Raw genomic sequence first — 17803 nt, forward strand, 5'->3', positions numbered from 1 at the left:
TGCTCCTATGCAAGTGCTCTTGAAACCTAAGGATAGTAAATATGGTTTTAGTCTTTTTAAATTTCAACAAATGTGGACTAGCCATCACCTTTTTACGAGTTGTGTTACAGATGTGTGGAAAGCGGATTAAATTGTTGTATGGATGATGGGACTTGCTTTAAAGCTAAAATGTTTGGGAGGGGTCCTTCATAGTTGGAATAGAGAAGTTTTTGGGTGGACTACCAATCACGTTCGGGTTTTAGAGGAGAGAATTACAGTACTGGAAGAGCAATTCTAGGGGGGTTTCGAAAGATTTGGAGTTGGATTTATTAGCTACCAAGGTAGAATTGTCTGCTTGGGCTAGTAGGGAGGAAACTCATTTGGCTTAACAAGCTAAACAAACTTGGCTTGGGAAGGGGGAAGCTGATTCCACCTTCTTTCGGATTCTGGCTACAAAAATTTCAAAAATGACAAGAGAGATGAGGATTAATGAGGATGTTATTTTGAAAACTCCCGAGGAAGTTCATTTGGGGGTAGTTGAATATTTTAAAGAATTTTTGGCTCCTAATCATCAGCCTTTACAATCTGATTTAGCTCCCTAGGTGGAACAAGTGGTGCATAATGAAGATAATTTGGCCATTTTAGAGCTTCCTTCAATCCAAGAAGTAAAAGATGTTGTGTTCTCTATTCCTAGTGATAGTAGTCCGGGACCAGACGGATTTGGATTTGGGTTTCATAAGTGTCAAAAGATTTATTTTTGGTTTCTTTTCCGCATACAAACATCACTATAGCAACTTAGGTTCCCAAATACATGCAGTTACAAACATAGCACATCACTACATATCTTCAACGAAGAAGAAAAAAAGTGAAAAAAAGTCAATTGGTAGAGGAAGAGTGACAAGAGGCTAGCGTTTCGGAGAGAGAGAGAGAGAGAGAGAGAGAGAGAGAGAGAGAGAGAGAGAGAGAGAGAGAGAGAGAGAGAGAGAGAGAGAGAGAGAGAGAGAGAGAGAGGACTGGGGGGACTTTAACCCTAGCATACGACGTGAAAGGGGTATTGTTTTGACTCTAAGTTTTTTTTTTTAAATAAGACAGATTACCAAAAAATACCTGGACTGGATAAGTCTGGGTTTTGCAATATGAGTTCTGTCCCAGGTTTGATCCGGGCTAGGCCAGGAAGAAACTTGGCCCGAATGAATAGTTCTACAAATGTAATTAAAATACGAACATTTTTTAATTTCAAATTTTCAACTTTTTGATTTAAGCATTACAATTTTTTCAAATTTTCTAACAAAACAATAAAATTAATTCAAAATTTTGAAATCACAAAACAAAAATTATATTCTAACAATAATTTAATTTTATAACATTTTTATTCAACTTTTTCTCTCTTATTTTCTAAAATTTATAAAACATCTTAAATCAAACCATTTTACTAATATTCATAAATTTCTCATCTTATCTCATTTTATTTATTTAGTGAGGACCTTAATGTTGTCTATATAGAATTTTTTAGTAGTGTAAACTCAAATCAGCATTTAATATTAATTTTATCATTTTTTATATTGACTGATCTAATTCATTCAGACAATTAAAGGATCTGCAAAAAAGAAAAAGTAAAGCTTGTCATTATCATATATATTAATTTGAGTTGGTATTTTTGTAATTGGTAGTACAAATAGTTAGTTAGTTACTTTAGTTACTATAGTTAACTACTTAGTTACTATTCTTATTTAGTTATTTTACCTACTTTACTTTTATTTCCTTTTCTGTATAAATACAGAACATGTATCTTGTAAGTTCTAGATCAGACAATAAGAGAACAGAAAGTTTTCTTCTCACTCTTTCTAGGATTTGTTCATTCTACTTTATGGTATCAGAGCGAATACCTTAGGGTTTCACTTCTGTAAAGCCGATTATGTTTTCTATTTGCTGCAAATGGCTTCAGTGGCCTTGGTATTGTTGAATGTTGATGATTCACATCATTTTCATTTACGAAATAGTGATTTGCCTGGATCCATGCTTGTGTCCAAGGTGCTCACAGGAGACAATTATCATAGCTGGTGTAGGTTGATGCAGATGGCTTTGAAGGCCAAGAATAAAAATAGGTTTCATAAATGGAGTTGTTGTTCAACTAATTGACATAGATTCATTGTATGTTGTGTGGGATCGATGTAATAGCATGGTGCTCTCCTGGATTTTGAACTCTGTATCAAAAGAAATTGGAGAGATGATCATCTATGCAAAAACAACATAGAAGATGTTGAAGAATTTGCAAGATTAGTTCTGCCAAGATAATGGGCCAATAATCTTCAAATTGCATAAAGAACTTTCTTCTCTAACTCAAGATTAGAACTCAGTGAAATTCAAATTTTTGTGGGATGAGTTGTTGAATTATAATCAAATACCTAACTGCACATGTGGAGCATATAGAAATTGTACTTGTGGTGCTACACACATGTTTTTGGAGTATCAACAGTGTCAAAACATTATAATATGAGTTTAAATGAGGAGTTCTCGCATATTAGAGGTCAAATTCTATTGATGGAACCATTGCCACCAATTGCTAAGGTTTTTTATTTAGTAATTCAAGAGGAGAAACAAAGAGAAGTTGGGTCTATAGTTAGATCTATAGTGGAAACAGTAGTCTGTATGAATAAAAAAAAATTAATAATGCAAGATCAAATCTTGGAAAGTAACAATACAAGAAATTTTTATGTACTCACTGTGGTATGACTAGCCACACGGTGGATAAGTGTTATAAACTGTATGGGTACCCTCCAAACTTCAAACAAAGGGGAAGAGTTTCATCAGCAAATCAAAGAATGGCTTAACATGCGACCCTTTGATCAAAATTCTGTGTCTTTCTCTCCAGAAGAATATCAGTAGCTACTTGCATTACTTTGCTCACAACCATCAGATCAAAACACCAATCACTAAGCAACCAGTGTTTCCTCTAGCCAAAATGCATTACCTATTCCTTCAGGTAAAGCTAATATCACATTAGCATGCCTTTCAAGTTTTTCAGCTTTCTCATGAAATAAAATTGAATTTCCATCTTATGTTTATAACACCTAGATCATAGGTATAGGTGCCACAGATCACATTATACATTAAGTCAAGCTTTTTACTACAATTACTTGAATTATAAACACATTTGTTAAATGGAGAAAATGTTGCAGTCACCCTTCTTCGGACTTTACAATTATTTGATAACTTAGTATTGAAAGATGTGTTAGGTGTACCAAGTTTTTCATATAATCTTCTTTTAGTTACTAAGTTGCCTTTTAATCAGAATTGCTGTTTCATTTTCATGCATGGTATTTGTTATATTCAGGGCCTTATCCCATGAAAGATGATTGGGAATGGTAGAAGAGTAGTTGGATTTTATGTTCTGCATCAACTATCAGTGAATGCAGTCAATAATTCCATTCTTTTACCAAGTGTCAATTCTGTATCTGATTTGAGTTTTAGGATCTGCAATAATAGGTTAGGTCATCCATCATCATCTAGACTACTTGTTCTTGCTAAATCCATTCCAAACATTGTTTCTCAAAATAAGTGTATGTGATAATCATTGTACTGTATGTCCTTTGGCAAACAGAAATGCCTATCTTTTCCAATTCATTCATATAAATATACTTCTTTTCATTTGATTCATTGTGATATATAGGGTCCTTTTCAATTCCTACTCATGATGGTTTTAAATTTTTTCTAACCATTGTTGATGATCACTCAAGATCAACTTGGGTGTATCTAATGAAATCCAAATCTGAAGTAAAATCTATTTTTATACAATTTAAAACAAAAATACAATGTGTAAGGACTGACAATGATTTAGAAGATGAAGGATTTTTACTCTTTTAAAGGGATAATTCATCAAACATCTTGTGTTGAAATTCCTCAACAAAACTCAATTGTTGAGAGAAAGCATCAACACCTTCTTAATGTAGCAAGAGCCTTAAGATTTTAATCTAATATTCCTTTGAAATTATGGGGTGAGAGTGTTTTAACAGCAACTTACATAATCAATCTTATTCCTTCACACATTCTAAGTGATAAATCACCACACCAGATTCTATATGGAAATGTTCATGCATACAATCATCCAAAGGTTTTGGGTTGTTTGTGTTATGCATCTACTTTAACTCAAAACAGACCCAAATTTTCTCCAAGGGCCAAAAAATGCATTTTTATAGGCTATCCTTTTGGAACAAAGGGATGCAAATTATTTGATTTAGATTCTCAAAGATTTTTTGTATGTTGAGATGTCATATTTCATGAATCTATATTTCCATTCCAGAATCCAATTCATAAACCTTCATCTTCCTTACTATATGATGTTATCTTGTCAAAATTCATTTCAGAATCAGATTCTCTTTCTGAGCCTCCTAATTCTTCAACTTCCATACCTCAAAACCCTTCATCAACGTCCTCATCTATTCCAAAAAATTAAAATGTTCCTTCACTTCATGATAATAATCATTTTCCTTCACTTCGAAAGTCAATTAGATAGCACAAAACTCTTGGTTACTTGCAATACTATCATTGCAATCTAGCAACATCTACTTCTGCCTCATCATCTATTGGCTCAATTTCTACATAATCAGGTAATAAATATAACATTTCTGATGTTTTGTCTTATAAACATTTATCTCCTTCTCATTGTATGTTTTGTGTTTCTATCTCATCTACTCCAGAACCTAATTTTTATCATCAAGTTGTTAAGCTTTCTCATTGGAGAGATGCTATGTCTACTGAATTATTTGCCTTAGAATCAAATAATACATGGATTCTAATTGATCTACCATCCAGCGAAAGTCCAATAGGTTGTAAACGAGTATATAAAACCAAGTATAATGATGATAGTTCTATTGAAAGAAACAAAGCTAGATTAGTTGCCAAGGGGTATATACAAATGGAAGGTTTGGAATATCTAGAAACTTTTTCTCCTACTGCAAAAAGGGTGACAGTGCACTATTTTCTATCTCTAGCAGCTATTCATGATTGGCATTTGATACATTTAGATGTCAATAATGCTTTTTTATATAGAGATTTGGAAGAAATAGTATATATGAAACCACCTCCTGGGTATTTGAAGAAGGGGGACACATGGCTTCTGGGCAGTGGAACTCAAAGTTCATTGCAGCCTTGTTGAATTTGGGTTTAATTCAATCTAGGTCAAATTATTCCTTGTTTACAAGGAAGCAAAATGATTCATTTGTTGCATTATTTGTATATGTTGATGACATACTGATAGCAAGCAGTAATTTGGATGTTCTACAGTCCATTAAATCCTCTTTGAGTGAATGCTTCAAATTAATGGACTTAGATCTGGTCAAGTACTTGTTAGGCAAGGAAATTGCACGATCCAAGAAAGGTATTTCTCTATGTCAGTGCAAGTATGCCTTAGAGTTACTTGAAGATGCTGGTTTGTTGGGATATAAACCTATTAATTTTCCAATGGACTCCCATTACAAGTTATCAAAGAATGATGGTGACTTACTTGAAGATGTTTCTTCTTATAGAAGAATTATTGGTAGATTACCATATCTCACCAACTCAAGACCAAATATCACATATTCAATTCACCATATGAGTCAATTCCTTGATTCTCCTAAACTTTCCATATGCAAGCAACCATCAGAATCTTGAAGTACATCAAAATGGCACCAAGGCAACGTCATTTTCTTCTCAGCTTCTTGTTCAATCCACCTCAAGGCCTTTGCTGATACCGATTGGGCTAGCTATCCTAATACAAGGAGATTTACATCTGGTTATTGTATTTTTATTGGGGATTCACTCATCTCCTGAAAATCCAAAATGAAAAAGACATTCTCGTGGTCTTCTGCAGAGGCTGAATATAGGTCCATGGCCTATACTATCTGTGAATTAACATGGCCACAGTCTTTGCTTTCAGATATGCATCAACAACATCCACATGCTTCCTTACTATTCTATGACAACCAAGTTACCATCCATGTTGCAGTGAACCTTGTATTTTATGAGAGAACTAAGCATATTGAGTTAGACTGCCATTTGATTAAAGAAAAAAATCAAGTTGGAGTCCTTCAAACACTACATGTTTCTTTAAGTCATCAACTTGCTGATTTACTTACAAAACCTCTTGGGTTTGTTATTTTTCATTCTTTGTTATCCAAGATGAATGTTAATAACATTTACCATTTATCTTGAGGGGGAACTATCACATATATTAATTTGAGTTGGTATTTTTGTAATTGGTAGTATAGTTAGTTAGTTACTTCAGTTACTATAGTTAACTACTCAGTTACTACTCTTAGTTAGTTACTTTTCCTACTTTACTTTTATTTCCCTTCTTGTATAAATACATAACACGTATCTTGTAAGTTCCAATTCAGATAATAAGAGATCAGAAAGTTTTCTTCCCAATCTTTCTAGGATTTGTTCATTCTGCTTCAATCGTTAATGTGAATTTAAATGAGCATTGCTTTCGAGAATGGCAAGTAATATTTTTTATAGTTTTGATTTTTTATGTCAATAAGTGAAATTTCCAACTGCCCTATGCAAATGTCCCGTGGGATTATAATTAGAATGGTGTTAGGGACAACGACTTGTGCATGGTATGTGTCGTGCTGACATGTCAAGCGATTCAATCAGTAATGAAATATTTGATTATTGATCTAAAGATATTAACATGGCATGTCTAGTCAATGGTCGATGTTTGAGTATTTAATAGGTGATGTGACATTGCCACGTCAGCCCATAACAAAATTATGAATGTGAAGACAAAATTACCTTTGCTAAATAATCTGATTGAACACTAATTCAATTAACTATTCAACATTTTTTTTTAAAAGCTCATTGGTGCAAGGTTATGTAACTCATCATCACACACTACAGATTATATAAATTTTAAAATTTTATTTTATTTTTATTAAACTAATTGAGTTATTCTACTTATCATCTATATTTTACATATTTATTATGAAAAAAAGTAAGGGTGAAACTAGTCTGGTCCGTGGGGTGATAGATGGTCCATCATTTTTCTTGGATCGGACCGAACCAAACATCCAGTTGGTCCGTTCGGTCTGGTCTGCTATCGATCCGGTCGATCTGTTCGATCCAATGTAATTATTTTCTTCTTCTTTTTTATTTGAAATAAATTAATAAAAAATTTATTTAAATTATTAAATTAAAATTAAGTGAATTATTAATGTAGATTATGTAACTAACACATTAAAAATATATTTTGTATGGTCAATGATAATAAATTAAATGAAAATTATATTATTAACTTATATAATTACCATATAAAAAATAATATATTAAATTATTAAATGGTAAGTTGGTGATAGGTTAGTTAATTGATATCATAAATTAGTTAATTAAAATTTACATAAATAATAATTAGTTAATAATTTACTTACAAGTTACAACTTAGGTATAAAGAATTTATCTAATAACTTTAATTAGATCATAGTTGTAGATGTTAGTAATTACTAATTAGTTAATGATGAATTGATAATATACATTAGTTAATTAATAGAATATTAATTTGTAATCACATATTTAAAATTTTATATTTTTAATGTACTAATAGTTTAGATCAAAATTACATAATTAATTATACAATTATTATAAAAATAATATATTTAATATATTTAAAAATTTTTAAAAATATATTTTCTTATTCGGGCAGTTCGGTCTGGTCTGGGAAAACCTCACTCCCGGATGGGACCAAAAACTGAGGATCTACAGAATCTTGGACCGAGACTGACCGATCCCCTGGTTGGTTTGGTCAAAACCAAAACGGTCGGTTTCTCTTGTTAGGACCGATCGTTCTTCACCCCAAGGAAAAAGGAAAAAAATTTAAAAAATATAATGTGTAGTGCGTGGAATGTTAGAAAAAATTATTCTATTGAGATTAATTGAGTTGAGTTGTGAATAATAGTATACTGTGAAGAGTAATTCTACATACAACCGTGAAGTGCGTATAAGCTGCGTAATTGTTTTGAAAAAGAGTTAGATTCAATATTAAAAAATTAATTTTTTTTTTCATATGGATCTTATGTTTAATTCATTTTTTTTAAAACGATTATGCGGTCGTTGTATAATTCACGATTGTAAATATTTTTTCTCTTTTGATGAATTCTATTTAAATAAATATTTTTTTTTTTAAATTGAGAAGAATTTAATTTTTTTAAATAGAAATATAACAAATAATTTATGATAAATTTAATAGTTAAAAAAATGGTGTTCGAGTTAATGCAATTATTTTGGATTCCGTTTTGAGTTCGATCCGAAGCCATAACGATTTTATCGGCCTTTGAAACCACGGGAGAAGATACAATCTCATTGCCACATGATCTCGCCACATAGCAGGGAATGACCAGTGCCTCCTTCGGCCTTCTCTTAATGAAAGGCCGGAGTTGCATGGTCTCCATTACTACTCAGCGTCAGTATCAGCTTGGTGTGGACATACGACTCGAGGAGGTCTGAAAATATTGGCAGACGAAATTCGCTTCTTTCAATTGAACACTGGCGCTAAGATCCCTTCGGTAGGGATGGGGACATGGCGGGCGGATGCTGGACGCGTCGGCGGAGCCTTGACCACTGCCATTAAGGTCTTCTTTTTATACCTTCTTTATAAATGAACTAGTGGTCGCATACCATCACGCTTCTAATTTATGAAAAATGATGATGATTATGATGGTGTTGAATTTTTTGTGCTCGTAAGACTAATGGATGTTTCGGTATATAATTTATAAGAAAGATGAATTAACGTTGCAGTACTCACTATTCGGTTGCCCTCTAATACCCTTAAATTCCCCGCTAAAAAAATGACTGAATTTGTTTATTCATGCAGGAGAGGCTTGGTAAGGGTACAGCATATGTCCATGAGACCTTTGGTGCCTACAGGACCGTTGAAGAACTTTGGGATGGCGAGCTGTGAACAGACATTGGGTTTCTTCTAGTATATTGTGGTTTTCATTGGCCTTATTAATTACAAATTACTTGATTTTCAATGCGTTGAGGTTAGAGTGCTTTTGGCCTCAGAAATTAAAGTAAACTTGTCGGGGAAAATTATTGATTTTTAATTGTTTTATAATTTAATCATGAAGTTGCTTAAACGTGGAATTACTCGATTACTAATTGTAATAAATAGTTTATGATGTGTTCTAAATTTTTAAAAGTCTAATGTCTGCAAAGTCATGAACAGATCACTTCTCAACCTAACATGCTAAGCAAATATTGTTTTATCTATTAAATATGATTAATGGTATATATAATTATAGGTTATGAAAGTGCCGTACATTGCATTTAAAAAATAAATAAATATAAGATTCACGTAAAATTATAATCTTGAATAATGTTATATACAGTCAGTTTTGCATATTTTTTATGTACTCTACTGATGTGATTGACTGTTAGAATTTTTTTTTAATATACAGTCAATCACATCAATGGAATGATTAAAAAGGTATGTAAAAGTGACTGTATATAGAATTTTTTATCTCTTTTAATGATATTGAGCCACGCCATCCACTCTTGCATGAAAAAGTCTACAAATTTGGTCAATTAAATAGTTTATAAAGAAAGATAACGAAGCATTATAGAGGACTGAATATGAAGTGTTCTAAATTTTTTAAAATCTAATGTCTGCAAAGTCATGGACAGATCACTTCTCAACCTAACATGCTAAGCAAATATTGTTTTAACTATTAAATATGAGTAATGATATATATAGTCATAAATAAATTTTAAATAATATTATATACAATTATTTTTACGTACTTTTTATGTATTTTACTGAAGTAATTGACTGTATCAATTTTCTTTTAATATGTAACCAATTATATCAATAAAGTATTCAAAAGAATACCTAAAAGTGATTACACATATAAATTTTTATATTTAAAAGGATGTTGAGCCAAGACAACCACTCTTGCATGAAAAAATCTACAAATTTGGTCAACTAATTTGAAAGATCATGTATCCTGCATCCTCACATGATGTCCAGAGGTAGAAGATATCCTCCACCATACATAAATTTCTTCACAAAAAAAAAAAAAAATGGTCTCGTCCGGTCTCTCCCTCAGTCTCTTCATTCCACTAATTGCAGCATGGAAATGGCACACGAAATTCGGTTCTTCGAGTTGAACACGGGAGCTAAGATCCCTTCTTTGGGGCTGGGGACGGCGCAGATCGACCCCAGCCTCCTCGGAGAAGCCTTGGCTACTGCCATCAAGGTTTTCTCTGTTTCCTTCTTTATCTGTAGCCAATTTTTATGTTTTCGAGTTTTTATGGATGTCATGAGTAATTTTTATGGTGTTAAAAGTAGTAATGAATAGCTTAAGTAGCTCTCTAGCTACAAGCCAACATGTTTACTTGTGCTGCAGGTTGGATACCGCCATATTGATTGCGCTCAACTCTATGGCAATGAAAAGGAGGTAAAACATTTTCTAAAAACTTGGTGTCACTCGCCTTGAGCCTTTAGTATCGTCTCACTACGATCAAATTCTAAGCTATAGAATTGCCTTAGGTATCTGATACACTTGGTGCTTTAGATCTTCCTACAGCATGAGTCGCATATTAGTCAACCAATTTGATTCAAGCTTGTAGACTATCATCTTTCATAGATGAAATTTACTTATAGATTCGAATACCCTAGGCATTTTTTTGGGGATTTCTATTTGGGTATATGAACGATGACATGGAAGGGCGCCTTCATGAGTATTCCCAGTTAGTTTTGTCATAGTGCGCATGCTGGGGTATGGGTATGGGGCTAAGTGCTGACACATCCATTTTCTCTTTACTTAATTTTTTTCTAATACGCACGAAATAATTAGTGATGATGTTCTAAGTCTTGTTTTATTGATAATTGAAATTGCTTAAGCTTTTGCAAGATAGGTACATGATCTGATTTCTACTACTCATTTCTTGTAGATTGGTTTCATTCTGAAGAAACTATTTGAAGATGGTGTGGTGAAGCGTGAGGATTTGTGGATTACCTCTAAACTCTGGTTTGTTTCATAGGGTATAGAGTTTGCATTTAAAATGATTATGCTTTATTCCTTTTATGAGTTACTAACAGGGTCTTTGATCTAATCTTGTACGTTTTCTTTACATCTAAAAATGAAATAATCCACAGGAGCACCGATCATGCACCTGAAGATGTTTCAGAGGCTTTGGATACTACTTTGCGAAACTTGCAACTTGATTATCTTGACTTGTACCTTGTATGTGTCACTGATTAAAGCTTATGAGCGATTTGGTTATCTACAAACTTGGACCTTGGTACATTAGTTTTTGCATTGATACACCCTGCAGTCTTCTAACTTGTAGAAAGGCTTCCTAGAACTACCTATTGAAGGTGAAATAGAAGAGGTCTTTATTTATTTACTATTTTTAAGATATAAAAATAAAACAATTCCACCCATAGTTATGACCAAGTCATGGAATGCCTTGAGTCTGTCATTTTGCCACTATTCTTCTCAGAAAATTACAGTTTGAGATATTAGTATTGACATCATTTTCTTCTTGATGATGCGGTATTGAGGACATTATTTAACTGTGACTAAATGAGTCTGCTCAACTTTTTAAGATCCATTGGCCAATCCGGATGAAGAAGGGGTCAATAGGCTTTAAACCAGAAAACCTCATTCAACCGGATATACCTAGCACGTGGAAAGCAATGGAGGCACTCTATGTTTCTGGAAAGGCCCGAGCTATTGGTGTCAGCAATTTTTCTTCAAAGAAGCTTGGGGATCTGTTGGAGGTAGCACGGGTGCCTCCTGCTGTTAACCAAGTGGAGTGCCACCCCTCATGGCAGCAGCCAGGATTACATGCATTTTGTAAATCCAAGGGAGTTCACTTATCTGTGAGTACGCAAATTTGAAATGCTTTTATTTGTGCGGACACGTATATTCAGTATTTTAAGATGGTTTATCTATTTGTGAGGAGGCAAATCTTATATGAAAATTTAAATATTTTTTATTTCTATAATTGAAGGTTTTAAGATTGTGAAAAAGGGTAACACTGATGTTTTTTTATGTAGGGATATTCGCCATTAGGTTCTCCTGGCAGCACGTGGCTTAAGAGTGACGTTCTTAGGAATCCAATTTTAGGTATGGCTGCAGAGAAACTAGGCAAAACTCCTGCACAAGTAGCCCTTCGTTGGGGCCTGCAAATGGGTCATAGTGTGCTTCCAAAGAGTACACATGAAGAAAGGATTAAGGACAACTTTGATATCTTCAATTGGTCTATACCTGAAGTCTTGCTCGCCAAATTGTCCGAAATTGAGCAGGCAAGTATTCAGTTAAGACATTTTCATTCTAAATTATTCTTCGGGACTTACTGCACCACTTTTTTGATGGCCAGTTCTATAGCTTTTACCTACCAGCATATACAGTCGCTATTTCCTGCTAATATGTTATCAAGTGAATTGGAGGGAAAAAAAAAAAAAAAAGGAAAAAAAAGAAAGTGAATTGATCTTTTAAGTTTTGTTGTGATCGTATGCTTAGGTGTTGCTCTTGTATAAATCCCATATACTTGGACTCTTGTGTACACTTTTGATCAATAAAAACTTGTTTACCGAAAAAAAAAAAAATGCTAATTCCCTCTATGATGCTTTTACTGGGTCTCCGAAGGATTGTATATGAGGTCCAATGAATATGGTATAACGACGAAATATGCTTTTATTGTGCAGGCAAGATTGGTAACAGGGAACTTCGGCTTTGTCCATGAGACTTTTGGTCCGTACAGGACTGTTGAGGAATTATGGGATGGCGAAATATGAACAGCGAGATAACTGCTGGTTCATTAGGAAAAGAGGGCAAAGTTAAATTTGAGGTAATAAAAGGAGTAATGATACACCATCAACTCGTTTCTAATTTGATTGCTTTTATGTTTTTATTTTTAATAAATCACTAGACATCATGGTGGTGTCACTTCAAGAAGATTGTTTGAGCGGTGAGTTTCAAATAACTAAATACTATTATTTTGATTAATTTCATCTAATTGGCAGCACATTTTCGATGTAATACATATTGGTTTGACGTGTTTTTTCTTTTAATTTTTCATTGGTAAAATATTAGTTTGTAAAATCTATATAGTAAAACTTTGAAGCACCTCTTACATTTACATTAAATATGAGGTATTTTAAAATTGTGTGGTGTTGTTCTACCGCTTGACTAGCACCACTCTTCCTTATCGTTAGGTCAAAATTAATTTCTTATTTTTTTTTTAAATTTTTAATTCACAATTTTTTTTAATCATTTTAAAACATTCTTTAAAAATATAAAACAAATATCAATATACTAATAATTACTTGCTTAATTATTAAATAAAAAAATAAATTAAAAAAATTAAAATATATGAAGTGTCAAAATAAGTGGACAAAAGATCATTTCTCATAAACTTAAATGTGGAAGTTCCCATTTCTGAGGATCCTGATTCCTCTCACCTCGATGTCATGCGAAAAGTCTCGACTTTTGGCGAAAATGTTTATACGAAAATGTATTTTTTTTAATATTAAATCGCATTCAACATTACCAACTTTAGCTGATCCGAAAAGTCTCGAGTTTTGACCATTTACATAGTATTATTTTTCTTTACATTTCTAAGAGTTAATCAGTTAAAAGAATGGTCAAATCTTCACACATTTCAAACATTGTAACGTTATATACAATTTAGCATGCAAGTCCTGCACGTTCTTAAAGTTTATTATTAAAAAATAGTTATTTTATATAAATCTTAAATTTATTATTTTTTTAAAATTAAGCTAAGCTTACACATTCTAGACTCGTACAAATCTTTTTATTTCAAATCTTGCAAACACAAGACAAAAGAAAAATGTTTAAGACATACGTCTCCCCAGCCATCTGGCTCTCCAGATGGGTTTTTTCTCCTCTCTGTGGTATATCTATTTTCCATTTCCCTTTCCAATCCGATTAACTTTCCAGAATCTTGACTTTCAACCAGCCAAATCTCCCCTCATTTTTCTCCAACCAACGATCACTGTTACAAAATCAAAAAAAAAAAAAAAAAAAAAAAAAAAAACAATGGAAGGAAAACCCCAAGACATTGATCAACTCATTTCACAAACGGAAGCATTGTCGTGGGAGGATATCATTCTTGAACCAACACTAGAAATTGCTCTAAACATCTCAAATCATGCATTGATCGGTAAGTTGGTCTCAACTAAAGCACTAAACAAGCATGCGCTTCACTCTACCATTAAAGCCATATGGAGCTTTGTTGTTGGCTTAGCTATTGAAGATCTTGGGGCAAATACGTTCTTACTTATATTTCCTACCCAACAAGATAAAGATCGTGTCTTTAAACAAAGACCATGGAGCTTTAATGGATATCACATGATCCTAAAAGAATGGATGCATGGTCAAAGCCTTCAAGAAGTTGATATGATTTATTCAGCATTCTGGATCCAGATTCATGGCCCCCCACTTGAGATGATGTCTGAAAAAAATGCTGAACAAATCGGTAGAGTTTTAGGGAACCTGTTGGAAATAGACTACACACGCATGCAAAGAAATACCTTAGAATTTGTGTTGAAATAAACACTACAAGACTACTCTTTGATGGCTTCTCTCTACTGAGACTGGGAAAAACTCCTACAAAAGTCTCATTCAAATATGAACGACTTTTTGAATTTTGTTATGGATGTGGATGTTTAGGCCATGTTCAACAATCATGTCCCCTGTTTCTTGGTTATGAAATGGAACCAATATTTGGACAAAGGTTACGAGCTGATTCACAGGAGCAAAGGCGATTTGGGAGAGCTGATAAACCTGTAGTTGAACTTGCATTGAATCCTATCCCAAGCAACCCAATCATACTAGTTATTCAATCTGTCTCAGAGAACTCATAAATTGTAAAGACTTAGGAAAGACTCTCAATGTTGCCACCGATAAATATAAGAGAACCTATAGAACTGATACAAAGAAACGTGACCTATGAAGAAAAGAAAAAGGGAAAAGTCTCATGGGAAATCATAGTGAGAAAGACAAGGAAAAAATTGTAGATGAAGAAATCAAAGGGGTAAAGAAAAAGGTCATCCATGCAGAAAATATGACAATTGGAAGCCTAGCTTTTGATACTGTTCATTATCTTCCCGAAGGAGTAACAGGTAAGGTTGAAGGCAACTCTTCTCATGTGGAAAAAAATCTTTCACAACCATGTGGCAATAAGGAAACCCACCAGCAAGTCCAACTGCAAACTTTAAAAGATTTCGGCCACTTTGAGTCAGAAAATTTCACATTCTATCAAACCACTTTCAACCCTGTACATGACATTAGCCCACTAACCACAGTAAAAAAACCCCTGGCCATCCATGTAACCAATGTAGATGAAAACTCCCCTCTTCAGTCTTCTCAATCAAACCCACCGGAATTAAATGCACTGCATGCCTATATTCACTGCCAAAAAATGCCTCTGCAGAAGGACCCAATTGAACATTCAAACTCAATCTTCAAGCAAATGATTTCCCAGCTCAAAAATCAGAAAGGCCCAGTTGAAACCCACCATCCCATTCAGAAATTATCTATATTAGTTAGCCCATCTGGAAAGGCATGTATTGCCTTTAACACATTCCAACTTAGCCCCAAACAAAATGTCAATTAGGCCGAGTGTACCTTTCAACTCTTCCCAACCCATCCCAATGAAACAAATGCTCAGAATATTCGGTCAGACAAAAAAAACTCCAACCAAACTCATGCCAAATGCCTCTCTATCCGAAAACAAACCCAATACTGAGAAGAAGAGGAAATCCCCAAATCTAGAGAGTGAAAATACCACCCAACCCATCAAAAAATGTCTACTCACTTATATAATATAAGTAGAAGCCACTGAGTACGGTGACCCAGAAGATGAACAGCATCTGTGCAATGATCAGTCTGAGAGCTGTCAAATGAGAAGCAAAGGTGAAGAAAAATAAGAGGAAGAATAAAAGCACCATGAAGGCATCAAGATTTGCACCATACCTGAAGCCAAAGGAAAGCATCATGGGTAATTCAAATCAATCTCCCACCACAAATCTTTTTTCTATAAATCGAAAGAATGATGAGGCAGGCCGGTCATCACTGCCTCCAAAGAGTCCATGAAATTTCTCTCTTGGAATTGCCAGAGAATTAGCCATCCCCGTGCAATCAAATCCTTAGAGGCTTTAATTAGGACCCATAACCCTGATATAATATTTCTTTCTGAAACTTTGCTCAATGGTACTGATATTACTAGTATTGTAAAAAGACTAAGTTTTACTTGTTTTGTGAACTTTCCTTATAAAGGATAATGAGGCAGCCTTTTGTTCCTATAACGCCTAGGTGTAGATATTGACTGTGCTTGCATATGTGAAAATATAATATCCATGTTAGTCTACTTTGATCCAATGCATATGCCTTGGCTTTTAAATGCTATATATTGTCCAGCACCTTACAAGAAAAGACAAAATTTTTGGGAAAGACTTGAGAAAATAATACTATTTTCCAGGACCCATACTCACTATTGGGGATTTTAGTTATGTGCTTTCTCAATCTGAAAAATTGGGGGGTCGTCCTGTAGCATGTTCATCTTCTCCAAAAGGACTTCAATTGTATATGGAAAAATTTGGCTTTATGGACCTAGGTTTTTCAAGACTTTATGGACCTAGGTTTTTTAGGACCAAAATATACTTGGTCAAATAATAGACAAGATTCCAGTAGACTCAGAGAAAGGCTTGATCGAGGAATTAGTAACATTAGCTGGAACAATCTCTTTCCTAAAGCAAATGTCCCAAACCTCATTAGGACTTCTGTTGATCACTCTCCCATTCTCGTCAATACTTCAAACCCAAATTACTCCCTCAAAAGCTTTAAGTTTGAGAAATTTTGGACTAATGACCCTACCAGTCATGATGTTAATAGAGAAGCCTGGAAAATTTTTTTTCAATGGCATACCTGCCTTTGCCCTCACAAAGAAATTGAAAGCTGCCAAAACAACCCTTAAACTTTGGAATCAAACTAGTTTTGGAAATATTCAAAATGAGATAAAAAAAATGTCAAACCTAGCTCTTCACAAAATTCAAACGCAAGAACTCTCTCAGATTCCTGATAATCTTGAGAATGATCTTAAGAACAACTTAATGAAATTCTTAAAAATGAAGAGTCTTTGTGGAAAAAAAAAATCAAGAATCACTTGGCTCATAACAACAAATCTCAACACAAAATTTTTTCATACTTCCACAATTGTGAGGTGTAGGAAAAACAACATTGAAAGCCTAAAAATTGGCAATGAGAGCTGGACATCTAATCAACATATCATTTACACAAGATTCTAAGAGCATTTTTAAAAAATCTTTAATTCTTCAAATCCCAGAATCTCTAATGATTTGAAAACTCTCTTTCCCACAAAGATCACTGACACTGAAAACTCTTTCTTGTGCAAAATTCCTGATGAGTTGGAAATCTGGGAGGTGATTAAGTAGACACCCTCCACAAAGGCTCCAGGCCTTGATGGCTTCACTGGGCTGTTTTATAAGACCTATTGGGAGGTGATAAAATCTAATTTAGTGGCAAAAGACAAAAGTTTCTTCATTAGTGGAAAACTTGTAAAGGAACTGAATCACACTAATATTACCCTAGTTCCTAAAAAAGATAGTCCCAATGAAGTTCAGCACTTTCCACCAATTAGCTTTTCCAATGTTTGCTACAAATTTATTGCAAACATTTTAGCAAATAGACTCAAAAAATTTTGCCTGGCATCATATCACCTTCTCAAGCGACTTTTGATCCCAGTAGGCTTATTCAAGAAAATATCATCCTTACTCAAGAAATATTCCGTCACCTAAATA

General features: G+C 33.7%; 1 protein-coding gene and 1 long non-coding RNA gene across 4 annotated transcripts in view; both read left to right on the forward strand.

Annotated features, from left to right (window-relative positions):
* Window positions 1-17803, forward strand: part of LOC122275207 (NADPH-dependent aldo-keto reductase, chloroplastic-like) — a 61856-nt gene that overhangs the window by 26782 nt on the left and 17271 nt on the right. Inside the window, exons 1-7 of one of the 3 annotated variants that reach the window (XM_043084186.1) lie at window positions 9946-10208; window positions 10359-10409; window positions 10906-10982; window positions 11111-11198; window positions 11564-11839; window positions 12017-12265; window positions 12668-13033. In XM_043084186.1, the coding sequence (XP_042940120.1) occupies window positions 9969-10208; window positions 10359-10409; window positions 10906-10982; window positions 11111-11198; window positions 11564-11839; window positions 12017-12265; window positions 12668-12757 (1071 nt within the window). In that variant the 5' untranslated portion in view covers window positions 9946-9968 and the 3' untranslated portion in view covers window positions 12758-13033. Of the gene's footprint in view, window positions 1-9945; window positions 10209-10358; window positions 10410-10905; window positions 10983-11110; window positions 11199-11563; window positions 11840-12016; window positions 12266-12667; window positions 13034-17803 lie in introns of those variants that run through there. The other 2 variants (XM_043084183.1, XM_043084182.1) reach the window with 2 other exon arrangements.
* On the forward strand, window positions 8312-9147 carry LOC122275209. Its single transcript, XR_006228504.1, has 2 exons — window positions 8312-8582; window positions 8825-9147. It is a non-coding gene; the product is annotated as an uncharacterized LOC122275209 (long non-coding RNA).

This window comes from Carya illinoinensis, chromosome 9 (assembly GCF_018687715.1).
Source record: "Carya illinoinensis cultivar Pawnee chromosome 9, C.illinoinensisPawnee_v1, whole genome shotgun sequence".
NCBI classification, from domain to species: domain Eukaryota; kingdom Viridiplantae; phylum Streptophyta; class Magnoliopsida; order Fagales; family Juglandaceae; genus Carya; species Carya illinoinensis.